Genomic DNA, 24,833 nt, shown 5'->3' with positions numbered 1-24,833 from the left:
GTTCGACCAATTAAAAGGAGCGAGGGCATTTTCGAAGATAGATTTGAGATCAGGGTACTATCAGATGAAGATTAAAGAAGCGGACGTAGCAAAGACCACATTTAGAACTCGTTACGGACATTATGAATTTTTGGTGTTACCGTTCAGGTTGACGAACGCCCCAGCCCTCTTCATGGATTTGATGAATCGGGTTTTTCAACCATACCTGGATAAGTTTGTGGTGGTATTCATTGATGATATATTGGTGTACTCGAATTCTTTCGAGGAGCACGAGGAACACTTGAGACAAACCTTACAAACCTTGAGGGATCACCAGCTATATGCAAAACTGAGTAAATGTGAATTTTGGCTGAAAAGAGTGACGTTTCTGGGACATGTCATTTCAGCTGAAGGTGTTTTTGTCGACCCCTAAAAAGTCGAAGCAGTCTTGAAATGGGAAAGACCGACTTCGGTCACTGAAATACGTAGTTTCCTGGGACTTGCAGGATACTATCAGAGATTTATCGAAGGTTTTTCCCTGATTGCAACCCCTTTGACCCAGCTAACTAGGAAGGATAAGAAATGGGTGTGGTCGGAAGAATGTGAGGCAAGCTTCCAAGAATTGAAGAGGAGGCTCACCACTGCTCCAGTGTTAACTCTCCCCTCAGGGACCGAGGGTTTTGCGGTATATAGTGATGCCTCAGGGAAGGGATTGGGTTGTGTTTTGATGCAACATGGAAAGGTGATCGCCTATGCATCAAGGCAATTAAAGACTCATGAGGTGAACTACCCGGTGCACGACCTGGAGTTGGCAGCTGTAGTATTTGCCTTGAGGATATGGAGACACTATTTGTATGGGTCTCGAACCCAAATTTTTACTGATCATAAGAGCCTGAAGTATCTGATGTCGCAAAAGGAGTTGAACATTCGGCAAAGAAGATGGATAGAACTCATTAAGGATTATGATTGCACCATAGAATACCACCCGGGGAAAGCAAACGTGGTGGAAGATGCCCTCAGTCGCAAAAATAAAGCCTCCTTGGGAAGCTTAGCAGTGAGAAAGGGGCGGCAATTGGCAGAATTAAAAGAGTTGGGTGCAGATTTGGGAATCGATGCAGGAGGTGGGTTAGTAGCCCAATTAGTGGTACGACCAACGTATCGAGAACAAATACTACATGCCCAATTCCATGACAAGATGGGGTCCAAGATTAGAAAGAATGTGGAGGCCGGGGTAGAAATGAAATTCCGAGTAGCGGATGATGGGTCCTTGATGATGGGACAATGGTTGTACGTGCCTGATGACGAAACAGTCAAACGAATGGTTCTACAAGAAGCACATGAGTCCAAGTTCTCCATACATCCTGGTAGCACTAAGATGTATCGAGACCTGAAACACCTCTATTGGTGGCCTAATATGAAAAGGGAAATAGCTGAGTATGTGTCAAAGTGTGGGATATCTCAACAAGTCAAGGTTGAACACCAAAGGCCTGCGGGACCATTACAACCATTACAAATTCCAGAATGGAAGTGGGAGATGATCACCATGGATATCGTGTCAGGATTTCCCAAAGGGTGGAAAGGAAATGATGCGATATGGGTCATCGTAGATCGGTTGATGAAATCCGCACTATTCTTGCCTATAAAGATGACCGACTCGGTGGACAAGCTTGCCAAAATCTACATAAATGAGGTGGTACGACTTCATGGGATTCCGGTGTCCATTGTATCGGATCAAGATCCAAGGTTCACCTCTCGACTTTGGCCGAGCATACAACATGCCTTGGGGACAAGATTGGACATGAACACTGCGTTTCACCCTCAAACGGACGACCAATCGGAAAGAGTCATCCAAGTCTTGGAAGACCTATTACGGGCCTGTGTGCTACAATTTGGAGGAACACATGGCATTGGTGGAGTTCACATATAACAATAGTCACCAAGCCACAATAGGGATGGCCCCATATGAAGCCTTGTATGGTAGGAGGTGCAGAACTCCTTTGTGTTGGGAGGAAATTGGGGACCGGAAGTTATATGGTGCAGAGTTGGTCCAAGTCACCACGGAGAAAGTGAGAACTATCAGGGATCGCATCAAAGCCGCACAAGATAGACAGAAGAAGTATGCTGATGTGAGGAGAAGACCTCTCGAGTTCAGTACGGGGGACCAGCTGTTCCTGAAAGTAGCCCTATGGAAGAACATGTTACGGTTTGGATTAAAAGGGAAGTTAACTCCCCGCTTCATCGGACCCTTCAAAATCTTACAACGAGTAGGACCAGTAGCCTACAAGGTAGATTTGCCCCCACAGCTAGCCAAGGTCCATGATGTGTTCAATGTCTCCTTGTTAAGGAAGGCTGACGTGGACCCCGCCCGAGTTCTACCCCAGGTCCCAGTAGAAGTCAAGGAAGACTTAACACTGGAATTGAGACCCATAATGATACTAGATCAAGAAGTGAAGGAGTTACGAAGCAAAAAGATCCCCATCGTCAGAATCTTATGGCGAAATGCTCAAGTAGAAGAGGAAACTTGGGAGAGAGAGGCGGAGATGAGGAAAAAGTACCCCAATTTATTTGAACTACCAGGTATGGAGTGTAAAACTTCTTCAATTTCGAGGATGAAATTCATATTTAGGAGGGGAGAATGTAAACACCTAAATATTTAGAGAGAGAGAGAAGATGCCGATGCAGAAATCCGCAGTCGCTGCAGCGAAATTTTTCGTTTTTCACTGCCGAAAAATCCGGATGCACCTCTTGCAGAAATCGATAATTTCGCTGCCGATTTGTGTTTTCGTGCGATGCGCAACGAAATTCTGTTTCGCTGCCGCAACGGAACCTCTGCAGTGAAATTTTTGTTTCGCTGCGAAAAAAACCTCCTGCAGCGAAAAGATCATATTCGCTGCCGATTTGTGTATGTGCAGCGAAATTTCTTGTTGTCGCTGTCGCGCTGACTAAACTCTGCTGCAGCGAATTGATATTCGCTAACCAGAATTGTGTGTTGTGCCGAGCGAAATTCCGTTTCGCTGCCGAAACTGAACTTTCCTGCAGCGAATTGATATTCGCTGCCGAGTGTGCGTTGTTGCAGCGAAACTGTGGCAATCCAACAGCGATGCAGTTTTTCGCTGCCGAACGGGCTGCCAGCAGCGAAACAGTTGTCGTCTGCCAAACTGGCACCCTGCAGCGAACCAGTTCTCACTGTCGAAGTGGGCAGCCCGCAGCGAACCAGTTCTCGCTGCTGCAGCGAACGAGTGATTCCTACGATAAGCCTCCTAGGCAGGAATGATTTAAATGCTAGTAACAATTTCATGATATGATGGTGTAAAATATGGAACACTTGAATATGAACTCTTGAAATAAGTGTGATGATGAATATGATTAAAAAATAAAATAAATACAACTATGTTGATTTGTGACCATTGATGTCTTAGGTGGTGCGGTCGGGATTGGACCATCATCAAGACAGGAACGACCCACAGGTGGAGCAGGTAGGTGACTTGCACCTTCCTTTTTCTTACGTTGAATCTTGAAATATTTTAACTTGAGTACTATCATATTGTTAGAACCGATATTAGATTGTTGAACGTTTAAATGTTGATTAAAGATTGATTAGCTTCGGCTAATGGCATCCGAATGGATGGCCGGGACAAAAGAGTGATTAGCTTCGGCTAATGGCATCCAAACGGATGGATGGCCGGGATAAAAGAGGGACTCCGCTGCCGATGCAGAAATCGGCAGCGACGCAGTTTCTGCTGCCGATTCTGGATCGGCAGCGACACTGTATTCACTACCGATACAGAAATCGGCAGCGACCCAGTTTTCGCTGCCGATACAGAAATCGGTAACGACGCAGTTTTCGCAGCCGATATAGAAATCGGCAGCGACGCAGATTGCGCTGCCGATTCTGGATCGGCAGCAACGCAAATTCCGCTGCCGATTCTGGATCGGCAGTGACACAGTTTTCGCTGCCGATTCCTTGATCGGCAGCAATGCAGTTTCTGTTGCCGATTATAGGATCGGCAGCGACGCAACTTTCGTCATGGAATCCGGATGGATGGCCGACACAAATGAATGACTAGTTTTGGCGAATGGCATCCAAAAACTTGTGTATCTATATGTACTACTTGTTGTTATAGCAAATACATGAAGAAATTATAATTGTTAATGCTTTACCTAATTGCCAAACCGTTAGTTACCATTCTTATTATTATTAAGTATTTGCATTCTCTTAAATGTTTGTACTGCTGCAGGGACTTCACACCAACGAGATGCCTAGGAAACCCGATACACGGGAACCTACTTTTGCAAGGAATTATGTAGATGTATTTTAAATCACAATGTATTTTGTAGGGATCAATGTACTGAATGTATAACTTTTATTAGATCCTTTTTGTTTAAAATTGTGATGACTATTAGTAGGATAAGACTGCAAACTTATGTCTATGTATATATTTTTAATATGAACTTCAAATCAAGCAACCTTAATATTACGTGTTTGTGTAAGTTTCACTTTGAAATGAAATGTTGATTGTATGGATTGTATTTTGATGATGTGAGGATTTAGATCCATTGATTGACGGCACCATGTGGATTGAATGCATATATATATATATATATATAAAAAAAAAAAATTACTGTGTTTTGGGCTTGGAAAGCCGGGTTTTTACAATATGTATTCCTCTTGATTGATTAAAAAAGTACAAATTAAACATGGCTAGGAAGATCTTGCCCCCAACCTTCTTAGATAAAATTGCAAACCCTTTAAAAAAACTCCTAGAACTCTCTAAGAGAGTTCCTTAGAGCCTTTAGTCTCACATGAGAGCTTTAAACTTCATCTTTGATAGCTTGGAGCTCAATCCAAAAAGCATCTATGGATACCCTCAACTCCACCATCCCCCACTCTAGGGTGTCCACCTCCTTGTAAGCTAGAGAAAGCTATTTTTTAGTAAGATGAAGTACAATCCCCTTATATCTTCTTCCAGCTTCTTATAAGCTACTTTTAAGGCTACTAGTTCAACCTCCACGGTAGCCTTCTCATCCCTTAGCCTTTAAAGGGCAATCTGGCCTTCCCTATGCTTGGCAATGACATCCCTCATATGGCTTCTCTCAGCCATTCAATGCCTTTCTGAATGAGAACACATCATAAAAGTCTGTCAAAGACAAAATGGTTAGAAATAACAATAAAAAAACCATGAAAATAAAGGAGTTAGATAAGAAGATTTCTTATATTGAAGCCTATTTGTCCAATCAATGCCAAATAGTGGTTTTAGCTCTCATCAGACATCATTAAAATACCTTAAGAGGTAGTGAGAATCCTCTTCAGCTACCTCACCACCTCAAGGTCAGTCTCCTCTAAGCCAGACTTCCCACCAATAATGGCCTTCATAGTCTGCCTCTCATCCTCAGTCAGGATGGGGAAAGTAAAGAGAGCTTGACTAAAGGCAAGGAGGGAATGCCTTAGGTAGAGGTCCTAACAATTGTAACTTTTATAAATGAGATTAAGCCCAGGGTAAAGGGATTATCATCTCAGTAGCCTCTGTAAATAAGGCTAGCATACTAGTCTCCACAGAAGTAGAGACTTTGTTTCTCTTAAAGTAGGCAACAACACCTACAATTACTTTAGAGGGGTTAAATTTGCCTAAGCCTCCCTACCCTCTTTTCTTTCCTCCCCCATCAAAATAAAAATAAAATAGTAATTAATTATCTACTAGTTAACAGGGACAATCCTTATTTGTTTGTCAAACAAATGTTGCGGAGATGGGATTTGAACCCGTGACCTCAAGGTTATGAGCCTTGTGAGCTACCAAGCTACTCTACTCCGTGTGATGAAGAGAAGAAGTGGGAACTAATGGACAAACAAGGATTGAATACGCCCCTCTACCATATCTGTACAAATAGAATAACATATTTATACAAAATGGTAAAGAGGCTCCTCTATGATTAAATTATTTTTACAAGAGCATTAACTCCCACCATTGTTTCCTTAGGAACAATGTCCTCAAGAACATAGAGCTCATCCATGTTGATAGGGTCATACTTCATGTCTTCTGTAGTAACAATTTCACTCACATCAAGAGATGAGGACCCTATCATTAATGCAGACAAGCTTCCTTCTGGAGACTAACATGACCAATAGATTGATATCTTCTCCCAAGTGTAAGAGTGTCGAAGTAATAAATAACTTGGCAAGACTGAGATCAAACCACAGGGAGGCTAACTGTATAAATTATAGATTACAATAATACAACAACAACAACAATAATAATAGTAATAGTAATAATAATAATAATAATAATAATAAAGATGAAGAAGAAGAAGAAGTTGATGAGAACTTTGAGATGGAAGATTAATGTAAGGATTAAAAAATGATAAAAACAAATGTCAAGGTTAGAGGATCCACTAATGGTAGTTCAAACAAGTATAGTATAAACTCTTATTATTCAATTGGAAACCTCATAAAGGAGGTTCTAATCGGATGATTTATCATTAATAGCTCATTATAAATTGTTACATGATCATATTAATTATCTTATTTAAGTAACACCAAACTTTTAAATATTGTGAGGAATTCATGATGTTAACTTATGTTAACAATAAATCAAGTTCCTTTCATAGCACAAGTGTAGGTAATACCATACGGTTGGGCTATCAGAGTGCCAGGCATTTGTTGTACCAAGTGTTATACAACACAAATCTAGATTAACCATTTAACAAGTAAGGTATTAAGAATTAGTAAGATAAAAAGGTAAGACATGTTAATATTAAACATTAAGGTCCATATTGAGTTTACACCATACTTATTCTTACACCATTAATGTAACCTTTTCACCTTGACATAATAAACTTAGCTAAACATAATGAAGAAGAGAAACATAAATAAACAAAACAAGAATTACAAGATATTAATGAAAGCAAAATTTAAGAATTACAAAAAAAAAATATAAAGAGAGAGAGAGAGCAAGAACAAATTCTTGATCTGAACAACCAAGCCCCTAAATGCATGGCAAATGCCTTCTTTTATAGGTCAAAATTTAGAACTATTGATTTGATGACTAATTGTTGAGTGGTGGACCAACTCTTGACTTGTTGAAAATCCTTATCTTCTTGTCTGAATAAAATGTCATTGCTAGCATCATAACTGTAACCACCTGTACTCATGAAAGTTATAAGAAATTGTCTTATCTTTCTAGGGAAAAAAATCGAGGTCATTTGGACTTCTAGAACTCGAGATATGGGCTGAACACTGAACAGTGTTTAGGCTGCTAGACAAATTCAGACTTCTTCGTTGTTGCTATAATTTGGACTTGAAAACGACCTTTTTAAATTTAGACTCCACATGAAAGTTGTAGGCCTATATCTTACCAAATATTTCCTAAAAATTGAGGTTATTTAGACATCTAAAACTCGAGATATGACCTAATTACCAAACAGTGTTCCAGTTTGGACTGCACCAACATCTCTTTTCTAAGTTTGGCCCTCTCTTTGTCCTTTCAATTTCATTACTTAAACTCATCAATCAATCCTTTCATTTATGTGATAGGCCTGTATTTAAGATGAAGATTTACCATAAATTAAAGGTATCTTATATTATTAGGTATGTTATTATAAAACATGTTTTAGTTAAGGAGTTATTGATACATCAAGTGCAAAATGATGATATAAAACCTTGATAAAAATGCACTTTTAAGTATTAATCACACCCCCCGACCAGCTTATTACTAGTCCCTAGTAATCAAAGCGTTAAAATAGAAAAACAATTTGCAAATTCTACAAAGCAAGGCATTCATCATTTAACTTCCATTAATCTATCCAGATAAACAAACTCTCATTAAATTCATATATCTGCTCAATACCTCTTAAAAAAGATATTAATAAACCTTTCTTTTGTGCTCAAAATATCAACATATAGTTATGGGGCTTTACTTGGAAGAAAACAAAATTTTTGTTCTAATATTTAAGGTTAACTTCTTTGGGTTGAGATTATTATCTTTCTTTTTAAAAAATATATATATACATATAACTTAAAACATAATGCATCTTTAACCCATGTAACGAGCTTTCAGCTAATGACTCCCAGACTAGTTGGTCTTAGGGCATTAGGTGTTGAGACACCCTTACAGCTTTGTAACTTAAGTTGCAAATACTGATATGTAGATAGTGTAATGTTTGATTCCCTTAAGCTTTTCTCCTCAACCCATGTAACAAGCGTTGAGCCAATAGCTCCCAAGTCAGTTGACAACCTCAATCTTGCACATCTAGCATGGTAAATTTTTGTAATCGCATTCTGCGGCAGAGCGGGAATATACTTTCTCAATTTTTCAAGAGTGGTGTCCATTTTTAAATGAGAATTGGAGGAGAGATTCAAAGAAAGGAGAAAGAGCAAAGGATTGCACAAATATATACACAAATATTAGTTATCATGGAAAACTAAAAGAACCGACATAAGAGTCACGGAGTACCGTTATCCACCATTTGACCGGGGTGAGAGACTAGCAAAACAAAAGTCACACAAAAATAATGCGAGAAAAAGAATCAATTTTTATATACAGGATCACCCAATTTAATATAGTCATTTTCAACTGAACAATTATCAAAATAAACTTTCAAACGATGGCCATTTACCTTGAAAACATTACCATTCTTTGGATTTTCGATATCATAGGCCCCATATGGATACACATGTTTCAGAATAAAAGGACCGCTCTATCTTGATATTAGTTTTCCAGGAAATAAATGGAGTTGAGAATTATAAAGCAAGACTTTTTGACCAACATTAAATGTTTTTCTTAGTATTTTCTTGTCATGAACCTCTTTGATTCTTGCTTTATGAATTCTTGAATTTTCATATGCATCATTTCTTATTTTCTCAAGGTCATTTATTTGTAATTTTCGCAGCTGACTAGAATCATTCAAGTTTGAATTGAAAGCTTTAATAGCCCAATAAGCTTTATGTTCAAGTTCCACAGGCAAGTGACAAGGTTTTCCATAGACTAGTCTATAAGGTGACATACCTAATGATATTTTATAAGCAGTTCGATAAGCCCAAAGTGCATCATTAAGTCTTAAAGACCAGTCTTTCCGATTAGGGTTCATTGTTTTCTCACAGATTTGTTTGATCTCCCTATTAGCAAGTTCTACTTGTTCACTTGTCTGAGGGTGATAAGGGGTGTCAACTTTATGTGTGATTCGATATTTCTTCATTAAAGACTCAAATGAATTGTTACAGAAATGTGTTCCACCATCATTTATCATGGCTTGAGGGATTCCAAATCAACTTAAAATATTTTCTTTTAAAAACTTTATCATTGTTTTGTGATCATTGTTTCGACTTGAAACTGCCTCTATCCATTTTGAAACATAATCTACTGTGACTAATATGTACAAGAAACCAAATGATGGAGGAAATGGACCCATGAAATCTATACCCTAACAGTCAAAGATCTCCATGACAAGAATAGGATCTAAAGACATCATGTGATGTTTTGAAATAGATCCCAACTTTTGACAATTATCACAAGTCTTTCAGAATGCATGTGATTAGTACTTAAAAGTGCATTTTTATCAAGGTTTTATATCATCATTTTGCACTTGAAGTATCAATAAGTCCTTAACTAAAGCATGTTTTATAATAACATACCTAATAATATATGATACCTTTAATTTATGGTAAAAGTTCATCTTAAATGCAAGCCTATCATATAAATAAAAGGATTGATTGATGAGTTTAAGTATTGAAATTAAAAGGATAAAGAGAGGCCCAAACTTTGAAAAGAGATGTTGGTGCAGTCCAAACTGGAACACTGTTCGATAATTTGGATGCATCTTTGAAATATTTGATCAGGACAATATTTGAATAAATAAGGGTCATCCTCATAAAAGTTCTTCACTTCGTTCAAGAACTTTTTTTTGTCTTGGGTACTCCAATAAGCTAGCAATTGTCCTGAAACAAGAAAATTAATAATATTAGCAAACCAAGGCATTGTAGAGATAAAAAATAAAGATTCATAAGGAAAGTAGTCATCAATTGGTGTGATGTCAGATCTCGAATCGGTTGTCAATCATGACAAATGATCTGCGACAACATTTTCGATGCCTTTCTTATCTTTGATTGTGATATCAAATTCTTAAAGTAACAAAATCCACCGCACCAATCTAGCCTTAGAATCTTTCTTAGAGAGAAGATATTTCAAAGTTGTATGATCACTAAAAACAATAATAGGTGAGCCAACAAGATAAGATCTGAACTTGTCACATGCAAATACTACTACAAGTAATTCTTTTTCAGTGGTAGTGTAATTCATTTGAGCATTATTTAAAGTTTTACTTGCATAGTAAATCACATAAGGTTTCTTATCTTTTCTTTGTCCCAATACAGCACTCATGGCATAATCACTAGCGTCACATATTATTTCAAAAGGTAGTGATCAATCAGGAGGTTGAATGATAGGAGCAGAAGTAAGCAAGCTTTTAAGTTTAACAAAGGCTTTTTCACATTGTTCAGTCCATTCAAAAACATTTTCCTTTGTTAAAAGGTTACATAATGGTTTAGATATTACACTAAAAACTAGCATGTCCTAAGAATGATCTAACATTTTTAATAGATTTTGGTGTTGGTAAGTTGGCAATTAACTCGATTTTAGATTTGCCAACCTCAATTCCTTTCGATGAAACAATGTGACCAAGTACAATGTCGTTTGTTACCATAAAATGACATTTTTCTCAATTCAGTACAAGATTCTTCTCTTCATACCTGTTCAAAATCTTTTCTAAGTTAGTTAAACAATCATCAAATGAATCACCAAAAACAGAAAAATCATCCAAAAAAATCTCAAGGATACGTTCAAACATATCATTGAATATGCTAAGCATGCATCTTTGAAATGTGGCTAGTGCATTACATAATCCAAAAGGCATTCTTCGATATGCAAAAGTATCAAATGGACATGTGAAAATAGCCTTCTCTTGATCTTCCAATGCAATTTCAATTTGGTTGTAACCTGAATAGCCATCTAGGAAACAATAAAATTCATGACCTGCAACTCTTTCTAGGATTTGATCCATGAAAGCTAAAGGAAAATGATCTTTTCTAGTTATTGAATTAAGTTTCCTATAGTCAATGAACACGCGCCAACCAGTAATAGGAGTTGGAATTAACCCATTTTTCTCATTTGTTATCACAGTGACTCCAGATTTTTTGGGTAGGACATACCCATTTGGTGTCAGAAATTGGATAAATGATGATTCCATTATTTAGAAGCTTAATGACTTCATTTTTCACTACTTCTTTCATATTAGGATTAAGTCTTCGTTGCATTTCTCTAGAGGGTTTAGCATTTTCCTCCAAATAAATCATGTGTGTGCAAATCAAAGGACTAATTCCTTTTATGTCAGCTATGGTCCATCCTAATGCATTTTTATGCATTTTCAGAGTTTGTAATAACTTACCTTCTTGATGTGCATTAAGTTTGGAAGAGATTATTACCGAAAAAGTTTCATTTTCTCCAAAAAATGAGTATTTGAGATTGAATGGTAACGACTTTAAATCAGGTTTTTATGGTTGGACACTTGAAGGTATGGACTCAATTGATCGTGCTGGCAATTCTTCAATTTGTGGTCTCTAATTACATGCCTTTGATTCTTACTAAAAATAGACCATTTGCAACTCGTTAGGTTCATCAATCTCAGTTTCACTAGAAGTGGTTTGAAATTGATCATGAACTAATTTTTCAATAAAGTCCACTTCCCGTAAATCATTATCATCTCCAGGTTGCTGCAAATGTTAAAAATATTCATCTCCAATGTTATGTTTCCAAATGATAGCTTTATCAGTCCATTCCTATAATTAATCAATGCATTAGAAGTGGTAAGAAATGGACATCCTAAAATGACAGGAATTGAATAACATGCTTCAACAGGTTGTGTATCCAAGACAACAAAATCTACAGGGTAAATGAATTTATCAACTTGTACTAACACATCCTCAACTATTCCTCTAGGCACTTTTACAGATCTATTAACAAGTAAAAGAGTTATAGAAGTTGGTTTTAACTCACCTAGATTCAAACTTTGAAAGACTGAATATGGAAGTAAATTCACACTAGCTCCAAGATTAAGTAAAGCTCTTTCAATTTTATGTTCTCCAATAAAGCAAGAAATTGTAGGACAACCAAGGTCTTTATATTTCAAAGCATTATTGTTCTGAAGAATAGTACTTACTTGTTCGGCTAAAAATGCTTTCTTTTTCACTTTCAGTTTTCTCTTCACAATGCATAGATCTTACAAAAATTTAGCATAAAAAGGTACATGTTTAATAGCATCCAGTAAAGGTATATTGATCCTTACCTGTTTGAAAGTTTCAAGGATTTCAGAATTGTGATTGACTTTTCTTTGTTTGGTCATGGAATGAGAAAATGGGAGTGCTGGCGGGGAATTAGTTTTTTCTTTGCAATGTTCAGATTCAGCCCCTTCCTTACTCTCAGAGATAAACTCATCATCTTTCTCATAAGGTTCAAGAGTGGGTTTTTCAATAACCTTACCACTACGAAGAGTGATGATTAATTTGACTGGATCCATGTGTTGGCTTCCTAAACTACTTGCATTTGCATTGTATTGCCCTTTTGGATTTTGCTGTGGTGGAGATGGAAACTTACCTTTCTCTTGGAAACTAAGAGCAGATGTTAACATTACAAGAGTGTCTTTAAAATCTATCATGCCTTGAGCAAGTTGAGTATTGATTGCCTCTTGCTTTTCAATGAATGCATACAATGTTTCTCAAGATTTCTTCTAGGAGGTGAAACATAAGAAGGTGCATATCCATGATAATTTTCAAAATTATGGTGTGCTTGAAACGGTGGCTGTGAAGTTTTTGCATTATTATTATCACTCTTCCAACTTAAATTTGAGTGGTTTCTCCAACTAGGGTTGTATGTTTGCGAGTATGGGTTATGATTGGGCATTTGGAAACTGTTTAAAGCATGGACTTATTTATGGAGGCATTCCTTGAAAGAAGGCAAAGTTGAACAGTCATTGGTTGCATGTTCATTTGTTTCACATATTTGACACACAATGTCTTGAACAGATTTTAATTGACCACTCTTTTTCAATTCTAGTGTCTCGACTTTTCTAGCTAAAGATACAAACTTGGTTTGGAAGTCATTATCTTCCCTAAGGTTATACATACCTCCACTAGATGTATGAGGTTGGGTTTTACTTGGTGCCTCATAAGTGCTTGTAGTGTCCTAATTTTATGCATTTTCAGCTAGTAAGTCTAGGTATTCCATTGCTTCATTAGGGTCTTTATCTTCAAAAGTTTCATTGCACATCAATTTAACAATTTGCCTATCTTTAAGTGTTAATCCTTCATAAAATTATGCAACCAATCTCCATGTTTCAAAACTATGATAAGGGCAAGTATTAATCAAGTCTCAATACCTATCCCAACATTGGTAAAATGTTTCACCTAGTTTTTGAGTGAAAGTGGTGATTTGTCTTTTGAAAGAGTTAGTTCTGTGAGATGGAAAAAACTTCTTTAAAAATTGTTGTTGCATTTCATCCCAAGCACGAATGGATCCTGACCTAAGATTTTGTAGCCATGTTTTAGCTTTATCTTTTAATGAAAAAGGAAAAAGCTTTAATCAATGGTGTTCATGCTACAATTGAGTCATTATAGGTGTTACAGACCTCCTCAAATTTCTTTAAATGCAAGTATGGATTTTCTAGGTCTAAGCCATGAAAAGAAGGTAAAAGTTGAATAATGCTTGGCTTAAAATTAAAATGAGATGCATCAAGAGGGAAAACTATGCATGAGGGTGCACTTGTTCTTGTGGGATTCATGTGGTCTTTAAGTGTTCTCATATGGTTATTCTTATTATTCTCATTATGAAGCGATTAATTATCTTCTTCAGCTATATTTTCTAAAAATGATGAGGATACCCTATAAAGTCTACCACTTAATGAACGTGACCAAACACTCATGCACGTGTAGAAAGAGAATAAATGGAAGAAGAAAACAAGAGAAAAGGAAACAAAACAAAAGAAACAAAGTTAGATACAAGAAAAGTGAAAAGAGAAAACAAAATAAATACTATAATTTGTACAAGAATTTACCTCCCCGACAACGGTGCAAAAAACATGACACGACCAAAAGATTGATGTCTTCTTCCAAGTGTAAGAATGTCAACGTAATAAATAACCCGGCAAGATCAGGGTCGAACCACAGGGAGGTTAATTGTATAAATTATAGACAACAATAATACAACAACAACAACAGTAATAGTAATAGTAGTAGTAGTAGTAGTAGTAGTAGTAGTAGTAGTAGTAGTAGTAGTAGTAATAATAATAATAATAATAATAATAATAATAAAGAAGATAAAGAAGAAGTTGATGAGAACTTTGAGATGGAAGATTAATGTAAGGATTATACAATGATAAAAACAAATGTCAATGTTAGAGGATCCACTAATGGTATTTCAAACAAGTATAGTATAAACTCTTATTATTCAACTGGAAACCACACATAAAGGAGGTTCCAATCAGATGATTTGTCATTAATAGCTCATTATAAATTGTTACATGATCATATTAATTATCTTCTTTAAGTAACACCAAACTTTTAAATATTATGAGGAATTTATGATGCTAACTTATGTTAACAACAAATCAAGTTCCTTTCATAGCACAAGTGTAGGTAATACCATACGGTTGGACTATGAGAGTGCCAAGCATTTGTTGTACCAAGTGTTATACACAAAAATCTAGATTAACCATTTAACAAGCAAGATATTAAGAATTAGTAAGATAAAAAGATAAGACATGTTAATATTAAACATTAAGGTCCATGTTGAGTTTACACCATACTTATTCTTACACCATTAGTATAACTTTTTCACCTTGACATAATAAACTTAGCTAAACATAATGAAGAAGAGAAACATAAATAAATAAAACAAGAACATAAATAAGATACAGGTTAACTAAGTAAAAGAAAGGAAATGAAAATTATAAACAAGATATTAATGAAAACAAAATTTAAGAATTACAAAAAAAAAATATAAAGAGAGAGAGCAAGAACAAGTTCTTGATCTGAACAACCAATCTCCTAAATGCATGACAAATATTATTGTTGAACTGAATATATAATAAATTATAAAGCATTGCACATTGATATCAAATGAGAATTAAAAGGTCTTTCAATAGTTAATTTTTTTATATAGTTTCCATGAATTAATATTTTTTATTTTCTCATATAGCAATATAAAAATTATGAAAACTTTTTAATTTAAAACTTGCTTTTTACATTATGATAAGTTTTTGTTTTAAAAAAATGCTAATAATAAAAAAAACATTTTATATATATATAAAAAAAAATAAGATGATTAAAAAATGTAAGTTTTGTCTCTAGAAATAAAATTTTTCACTCTTTCATTTAAATTATTAAGATTCTTGAGAATATTTCTTTTAATTATCTTGATTTTTTTTAATTAAAAAACAATATAGTTATTAAAAAATATATATTTTTGTTAAAACAACAAAACACATGAATAATAAATATTTTGACTTTAGAAATGTTTTTTTCTTTAAAATTTAAAATTTTCAAACTCATACAAATATTTTTTTCAATCACTATATAATTAAATAAAAATTAATTTTTAAAATGGCCTTACAACCATAATTATTAAACTCGGATTGGCCTGGCGGGTTGACCCACTGACTGGACCGGTTTCAGGTAGGGTAAAAGATCGGGATGAGTAAAAACCCGACAAAACCTGTAGGGTTAACTCGTGGCCCAGGCGATCGACAAAAGTTGATTTAGATTTTTTTTTTCAAATGTTTTTTTTCTTCTAGCCAAAGACCTTTTTTATATTTATATTTTTTAGTTAATTACTAAACCTTTTTAAAGTTCACTATATAAATACTAGAAAAATATTTTATTTTTTCAATGTGAGATTTGAAGCTCTTTAATATATATGTACTTTATGTTTACAAGAAAAAAAAATTATATTTTTTTAAAGTAAGATAAAAAACCCTTTTGGTTTAAATACTTCAGTTTAAAAGGATAACATACTAACTTAAAAGTATCTTTTCGATGTAAAATAAAAAAAAAATTTAAAATAATTTTTTATTTAATTATTTATAACATATATAGTTTATATTCACATGAAATATTTTTTTATTTTTTTATATAAAATATTAAAATTTTAAATATTTTTTATTTTTCTAGGCTAACCAATATCAATCCATATAACTACAAACCTAACTTTTAAATTGGGCCAATAACTATGCGACACAACACGGGTAAAAGCTAGAACTAATGATATGGTATTCAACTCCAAAAGTGTCACCGTCAACCTAGTATTTGCAGTGTACACTAGACTGTTTATTTTAGCTGTCAACGGTCTGCAGCAGCACAGTTGGCTACTAACTACTTCACTCCCAATATAAAAAAATTAGTCACTCCTCCACCCAAACACCCCTCACTCCTTCTCAACTACCTTCACCACCGCCATGGACTCCGGCGGCGAGATCCGGATCCACCAACAACGCGGGCTTCCAGATTTCTTACAAAGTGTAAATCTAAAGTACGTCAAATTAGGGTACCACTACTTAATCTCCAACCTGCTAACCTTATGTTTTATTCCCTTAATCATAGTTATCTCCATCGAATCCTCGCAAATGAATATCAAAGATCTCCGCCAATTATGGATCCATCTTCAATACAATTTAGTCACGGTCATCACTTGCTCCGCTTTTCTCGTCTTCGGTTTCACCGTTTTCATTATGACCCGACCCAGACCCGTTTACTTAATCGATTACTCCTGTTATCGCGCTCCGGATCATTTAAAAGCACCGCTTAATCAGTTCATGGAGCATTCGAGATTGACTGGAGACTTCGACGACACGTCGCTTGAGTTTCAACGCAAGATTTTGGAGCGGTCTGGGCTTGGAGAGGAGACTTATGTCCCTGAAGCGATGCATTACATTCCTCCTAGGCCGTCGATGGCAGCGGCTAGAGAAGAAGCTGAACAGGTTATGTTTGGTGCCTTGGATAATTTATTTACTAATACTCAAGTTAATCCTAAAAGTATTGGTATTCTTGTTGTTAATTGTAGTTTATTTAATCCTACACCATCCCTTTCATCAATGATTGTGAACAAGTATAGATTAAGGGGAAATATTAGGAGTTTTAATTTAGGTGGGATGGGTTGTAGTGCTGGTGTTATTGCAATTGATCTTGCTAAGGATATGTTACAAGTTCATAGGAATACTTACGCGGTCGTTGTGAGTACTGAGAACATTACTCAGAATTGGTATTTTGGGAATAAAAAGTCTATGTTGATTCCCAATTGTTTGTTTCGAGTTGGGGGTTCGGCGGTTTTGCTTTCGAACGAGTCTGGTGATAAAAGGAAGGGTAAGTATAAGCTTGTTCATGTTGTGAGGACGCATCGAGGAGCGGATGATAAGGCATTTCGTTGTGTGTATCAAGAACAGGATGATGCGGGGAAGACTGGTGTTTCGCTTTCGAAAGATTTGATGGCGATTGCAGGAGGGGCTTTGAAGACCAATATTACTACTCTGGGTCCTCTTGTGCTTCCGATTAGTGAGCAGCTTTTGTTCTTTGCAACTTTGGTGGTTAAGAAGTTATTAAATAAGAAGATGATGCCTTATATTCCGGATTTTAAGTTGGCGTTTGATCATTTCTGTATACATGCTGGAGGGAGGGCTGTGATTGATGAGCTGGAGAAGAATTTGCAGCTCTTGCCGGTGCATGTTGAGGCTTCTAGGATGACTCTGCACCGGTTTGGGAATACTTCATCAAGTTCCATTTGGTATGAATTAGCCTATATTGAGGCTAAACAAAGGATGCAAAAGGGAAATCGTGTGTGGCAGATTGCATTTGGAAGTGGTTTTAAATGTAATAGTGCAGTGTGGGAGGCACTCAGAGATGTGAAGCCATCTTGTAATAGTCCCTGGGAAGATTGTATAGACATGTATCCGGTGAAGTTAGTTGCCTAGACCAAGAACGACTGGAATAGACTCTCCCTCCAGGGAACTGCTTATCACTAATTAGGAGTCTAGCTATTCTGTCTTGTCTGTCTTTGAACTTTCATTTCTGGGTCGTTTTATTTTGGTTATGGAATTGCAGATGTTGTTTTCCTTGTGTATCCCTGTTTGTTCTGTTTTTGGCGGCACTTAACACCACCTAGTCAAATAGAAAAAGAAAAAACCCTTCATGTACCCCTTTCAGATACCAGTTCTTTATGTTTAACGGCCGGTTTAGCCATTGACTAATTTACTAAAAACATTTTTTTGTCTAATTTATATGTACATCCTCCTCGATGGCCGTGTAAATATATGGTCTAGTAGCTCCGGCAAGATTTGACAAATTACACCTACAGATGAGGAACTTGCCTATCTCAGAAATTCTTTTTAGTTCTGCATGATCTTCTAATCTTTGTGTCTGCTTGTCATTGCTTACTACGTCTGCTTGTCTCCTACTTGCCTTGATTTGATATGGTTTATTATCAATTCGATCTCCCCTGGTTGCTGAAAATTAAGCAAAAGGTGGTAAGAGTTATTCATTTCTTCTTCCACAACTTTTTTTTTTTTTTTTATATATATACATTATACTTTCTCTATGTATTACACCTTTTATCAGTTTATAAATTCATAATATTTTAGATTTTTATTTTAGTGTGTTAAAAGAAACAAAAATACTGAATTATTTTCAATATTGATATTATATTTTTCAAAATCATCAACTTTGGACAATAGCTTCCTTTCTCTTTCGTCTTGTGCACAACGCTGAACTATCCCAGTTCAATTTTTTTTTTTTTTTTTACTATTAAAATAAAATATATTAGTATTGTTATAGCCCGACCTAACTTGCTAGATATTGTCTGTTTTGAGTCTTATTGTCCTCACGGATTTGTTCTTGGTAACCACGCATGGCTCCAAAACGCGTTTAACAAGTTAGCAACTATCAATATTAATTATAGTTATTAAACCCGAATCGGCCTGGCGGGTCGATCCGGTAACTGGATTGGTCCGGGTTTGTTAAAAGACCGGCTGATGCAACGACTTGGCAAAATCAGGTCGACTCAGCGGGTTGACCCATAACCAGGGTGACCCGGGTGAACTCGGACGAGACCCGGTGTTTTGGAGTTGGGTCCGCTTAAGATGATTGCAAGTCGATCTGGGTTTGGAGATCTTGAGGGTTGGCATTGGGTTTTCATTTTTTCCTTCTAGCCCTAACAATTGATGATTGTAACTTGAAGGAAATTGAAGGTTAAATGGGACCAAACTCATAATTTTAGGAGAGAGAGAGGCGACAGGTACCACACCAGCACCACAGGCTTTGTTACCGTCATCAAGTCTTTAACATCTTTGTTTCTCTCTCTAGCTAATGTTTTCAAGCATGTAGAAACCATATGAATTTGTAGGGGAAAGATGTAAAACAAAGAGGGCTTTTGTGATGTTTTTAAGATTTAGAGCATGGGGGCGTCAAGGAGCAAGGATTGTGCTTCTAGGCTTCCAAAAGGTCATGTTCATACCTGCACAAAATAGATGGTTAAAAAAAAAAAGATAATTTGGTTGCTTGTGATGAAGCCAGATAGAGTAAATAAATTGTGAGGAGATGGTGATGGGATTAAAAGCCCCTTCTCTGCACAAAACAACCAACAACATGACTGCCACATTAGATCCTATTTAACCACCTCCCTTTTCTACTTATTTTTAACCCAAACCCCTAAATAACCCGGGATTTATGGGTTGACCCATAAATCCCAGGACCCGGCCCTTTAGCCTGGTCAACCATTGGGACGAGTTTAATAACTATGCTACAAATAAGGCTAACTATCAAATTCCTTACCGCTGAATGTGGGAAAGTACAATCCACCCTTTTAAGGAGCCTCTTCATGCTCCAGGCATGAGTAGTAATTATGACACCTATTACATCCTATTAAATACAAGCAAGATGCAATAACACAAGCAGTAAAATAATATTATTTTACATTTATGAGATTACATCTCTATCCCTCTTACATTATTTAGAAGCATGTCAAGTCAGGTAATATAAGAGGAAGCATGAGTATATATAAAAGGTTGCAGTTTCTTTTTTCCTTTTGTTTATCAATCCTAGATTTGCTTAATGGAGTGTTGAGCCCTGAGCACACACTAGGTCTGATGCCAATCGAACCGTGCCATGTTGGGCTTAGCAGTGTGACAAGCTCCTCGTCATCCACCCGTGTGAATGAGTTCATCCTTTGATAGATGTCTTGTATCTGGTATGTTTGCGAGATCCATATAATTTAAGATGATATTTAAAAATAAAATTCTTAATAAAAAGTTGACTTGTCAATCACCTTCAAGCCTTTAATGCGTAATCTTGCATTTAAAGGCTTAAGAGAGGTTAAGGTGACAATGGGTTAGTAGGTGTCTTGTCGTCTTTTGAAAAAAAGGCAGTAAGGCGTCTACGTACCTAACAAGATTTGAAGAGAGAAAAGATTTATTGGGAAGACCCTCTAGCGATTACAGGCTTTTGGCCTTCCTAAGGTTATAGAAGAAGTGTTACATGTCCTGCATTCATATTCTTCCCTCTTTTTATACCTTTCTTAAAACTTCTTATTGATATTACATGAGTTATCAACTTCCAATATTTTACAAAAAGAGCATTTTGATAGGAGAGAACTAATTAACAAGGTATATCAGGACTTCTTTCCTTGTGCTTTTAGAAAAACATTCTTTAATTTTTTCTCCATTCTACTATAATGACTTCTAGGAAAGGAAAAGAAAAAACTACAACTGAAGGTGATTACAGTTTCAGACTTGAAACTAAAGCCACTTGTAAAATATCTCTGGCCATAAGAATAAAACCTAGATCTGTAAAAGATAATGCCCAAATTTCTTCCCCTAGAAGAAGGGATGTGAATGTTCACCAGGAAAGGGGACAACCAAGACTACCTAGAGCACCTGTGGATGACAAATAAAGTTCGGTGTCCTGGGACCAGGTATTCCAGGCTAACGCTCACCGGTTAGGAGAATATCTGGTGGTCGTCCCTAAATTTGATGAACATATCTCTTAGGTCACTAACAAATATAGTGGGGGTGATATTATCATTAGAACCCCTATATGCTTATACAAGTTTGGATACTTCATATGTTTTTATTTTATTTTAATATCTTTCATTTCTTGAATGTTTCCTTGTGCAACGTCTTTTCCTGAAACAATTGGATCTGAACACAGGTGGTCTGCGCCATCCTAGTCACATGACTACGCCTTCTCCTAGTTGCGACTCCTTTTCTAAAGAACATCTACCAAGAGTTAGGTCTTCTATACAAATAAACATTGGGGAGGCAACCATGCTCGTAGTCTTAACTAAGGATGTTGTTGAAGACACCCTCACCACTAACCTTCCTGTTATAGAGAATGCTCAAGGGGCAATTAGGGAAACTCGTTCTCTTTCAATAGGTCATATAACACCAATACCCATCTTGGTCATTTTGAAGGCGGCCTAGCGTTGGAAAAGAAGTAGAATCTCCATTCCTTTTTAATTATGAGGTGGAGATCATTTCTCCACAAAGTTGGTTGGTCCCATAAAGTTCAAGTCCTACTCCCATAAGCCCAAGTGGCGCTCCCATAAGTCCAAATTATTTGTTCCTTGGGTCTTAAAGTCAGCTTCCTCCATCCTTGAGAATGGAAGACATCTTCTCTAATCTAAGATTGGATCGTGCCTCCATCTGTTTCCCCATTCTAAATGAAGAAGAAAATGGGATAATGGAGACTATCCTCCAGGGGAGGTCTATGCTAGGACGCGATGGTCTTGATATGATGGAGACATTGGAAAAACTCCTCATCTTGCCTTTTAACGTAAGAGGACTAATCGATCCAAACTGTCAGCGCCACCTGGCCATCACAAGGCTAATGGCATTTCAAGTAAGAGAACATGTTAAGTTTTGTCTTTTTATTTGGTATGTTATTATGCAAGATAACTTATTTTTTCTAGTATCATCATTTAGATATTCATGATGCATGTCTATTTTAAGAATAGATTAGTAGAGGAGAAAAGGGCCATGGAGGAGGTCATTGAGCAGTATAGAGCTTCAAAGTTTGAATTTCGCAGACTTAAAGAAAAAAAGGATGCTCAAGATGTTGAGATGGACTCTCTTCGAACAACATACTCTAAGGGCAACTAGGGGCTCAAACCCATGCCATGGAAATGACTGAGCAACGGCTGGCTGAGGCCTTCAGTTGTATCGACCTTCTAGAAAAAAAAAAGAGGATAATTGAATTGGAGAATGAGACAGCTGAGATTGGGGGGGCAAGAGACACCATAAGGGAAGAACTAAGGATAACCAAGGATGAGGTTTAGAAATCCCGTGCGAGGATGGACAATCTGAAGAATTCTTCCTAGGCTTTTTGGTTAAAATATGGGGAGTCCGTCTCTAATTGAGACAATAGGAGACAAACTTTTTTTAAGCATGTCAAATTTGTACTTCAACTTGTCTAGAGGTATACAAGTTAACTTAAGTGAGAGTTTTCCAAATAGCCAACTTGTCTGACATGCATTCCAGACCTAAAACATTGGGATTTAACATAGCCAAACCCAAGATAATAACTTACCTTTTTTAAGGAAAACTTTCATTGAAGTCAAAGTCCGGGACTTGGCCATTTGAAAAACTTTAATTGAATTCAACTTGTATGCCTCTAGACAAGTTGAAGAAGTACAAATTTGACATGGACAAAAAAGAGTTTGTCTCCTATTGTCTCTGTTAGAGACATGGACTCTCCATATTCTAACCAAAAAGCCTAGGAAGAATTCTTCAGGTTGTCCTTCCTCACACGAGATTTCTAAACCTTCTCCTTGGTTTTCCTTAATTCTTCCTTTAGGGTGTCTCTTGCCCCCTTAAGCTCAACTGTCTTGTTCTTCAATTCAATCATCCTTCTTTCTAGGAGGTCGATATGGCTAAAGGCCTCGGCTAACCGTTGCTTAATTGTTTCTAGGGCATAGGTCTAAGCCCTCAGTTGCCTTATAACATAAAGTATGCTGTCCGAAAAGAGTTCATCTCAACATCCTGAGCAACCTTTTCTTCTTTAAATCTGCAAAATTCAGACTTGTCAACTCTATGTTGCTCAATGACCTTTTTTATGGCCCTTTTCTCCTCTGCCCATCTATTCTTAGAATAGGCACACATCATGAAGGTCTAAATGATGATAAGAGAAAAAATAAATTATCTTTCAGAATAACATACCAAATAAAAGGACATAAAAATTAACATACTTTCTTACTTGAAATGCCATCAGCCTTGTGATGGTCAGGTGGCACTAGAAGCTTAGATCGGTCAGTCCTTGTACGTTAGAAGGTAAGATGAGGAGTTTTTCTAATGTCTACATCACATTAAGACCACCGAGTCCTAGCGTGGACCTCCCTTGAAGGATAGTCTTCATTATCCCCTTTTCTTCCTCATTGAGAATGGAGAAACAAATGGGGGCACGATCCAATCTTAAAGGATGGAGGATGTTGACTTGTAGACCCAGAAAACAAATAACTTAGACTTGTGGGAGCATCACTTGGGCTTATGGGAGTAGGACTTGGGCTTATGGGAGCCGGGTAACTTTGTGGAGGAATGATCTTCACCTCAGAATTAGAAGGAATGAAGATTCTTTTCTTTTTCCAACGCGAAGCCGCCTCTAGAATGATCGAGGTGGGTGTTGGCATCATGTGACCTTTTGTTGGAGAATGAGCCTCCCTTGTTACCTCTTGAGGATTCTTCATAACAAGAAGGTTAGTGGTGGGGGTGTCTTTAGCAACATCCTCAGTTAGGACTGCGAGCGTGGATACCTCTTCAATATTCATTTGTATAGAAGACCTAACTCTTGGTAGATGTTCTTCAGAAGAGGAGTCGCAACTAGGAGAGGGCGTAGTCATGTGAGTAAGATGGCGTAGACCACCTGTGTTCAGATCTAGTTGTTCTAGGAAAAGACGCTGCATAAGAAAACACAGGAAATGAGAGATATGAAAATAAAATAAAAAACATGAAGTATCCAAACTTGTACAAGCATATAGGGGCTGTAATGATAATATTATCCTACTATATTTGTTAGTGACCTGAGAGATACAGTCACCGGCTTCATGGGCGACAATCTGATAATCTCCTAGCCGATGAGCATTAGCCTGAGATACATGGTCCTAGGACATCGAACTTTATGTGTCATCCACAGGTGCCCTGGGTAGTCTTGGTTGTCGCCTTTCTTGGGGAACATTCTCATCCCTTCTTCTAGGGGAAGAAGTTTGGGCATTATCGGTTCAATTCTTATGGTCGAAGATCTTTTACGAGTGGCTCTAGTTTTAAGTCTGAAATTGAAATCACCTTTAGGTGTAGTTTTTCCATTTCCTTTCCTAAAAGTCATGATGGTAGAATGAAGAAAAAATTAAAGAAGGTTTTTTCCAAAATCACAAGGAAAGAAGTCCTAGTATACCTTGTTAATTAGTTCCTCTCTACTATCAAAATGCTATCTTGTTGTAAAATATTGGAAGTTGCTAACTCATGTAATATTAATGAAAGTTTTAAGAAAGGTATAAAAAGAGACAAAAATATGAATACAATATAGGTTGCACTTGCTCTATAACCATAAGAAGGCCAAAAGCATGTAATTGAGGGGATCTTTCCTAATAAATTTTTTTTTCTCTTCAAATATTGTTAGGTACGCAAATGCTTTACCGTTTTTTATTCAAAAGACGACAAGACACCTATTAGCCTATATCACCTCAACCTCTCTTAAGCCTTTAAATGCGAGATAACGCATTAAAGACTTAAGGGTAATTGACGAGTCAATTTTTTATTAAGATTTTTATTTTAAAATTTGTTAA

At 36.5% G+C, this 24,833-nt stretch overlaps 1 protein-coding gene across 1 annotated transcript; it reads left to right on the top strand.

The window, feature by feature from the left end:
* Positions 1–16,363: 16,363 nt before the first annotated feature.
* LOC118035714 (3-ketoacyl-CoA synthase 4) lies at positions 16,364–18,281 on the top strand. Its single transcript, XM_035041333.2, has one exon. It carries the CDS (start codon positions 16,471–16,473, stop codon positions 17,977–17,979), a length of 1,509 nt encoding a protein of 502 aa, XP_034897224.1. The 5' UTR covers positions 16,364–16,470; the 3' UTR covers positions 17,980–18,281.
* Positions 18,282–24,833: the final 6,552 nt, after the last annotated feature.

This window comes from Populus alba, chromosome 14 (assembly GCF_005239225.2).
Source record: "Populus alba chromosome 14, ASM523922v2, whole genome shotgun sequence".
NCBI lineage: Eukaryota > Viridiplantae > Streptophyta > Magnoliopsida > Malpighiales > Salicaceae > Populus > Populus alba.
The sequence above is the reverse complement of the archived record's forward strand: the minus strand, read 5'-3'. Positions and strand labels throughout refer to the sequence as shown.

Excerpts from the sequence above, each read along its gene's own strand:
- LOC118035714 (XM_035041333.2), top strand. The coding sequence starts at position 16,471 with ATGGACTCCGGCGGCGAGATCCGGATCCACCAACAACGCGGGCTTCCA.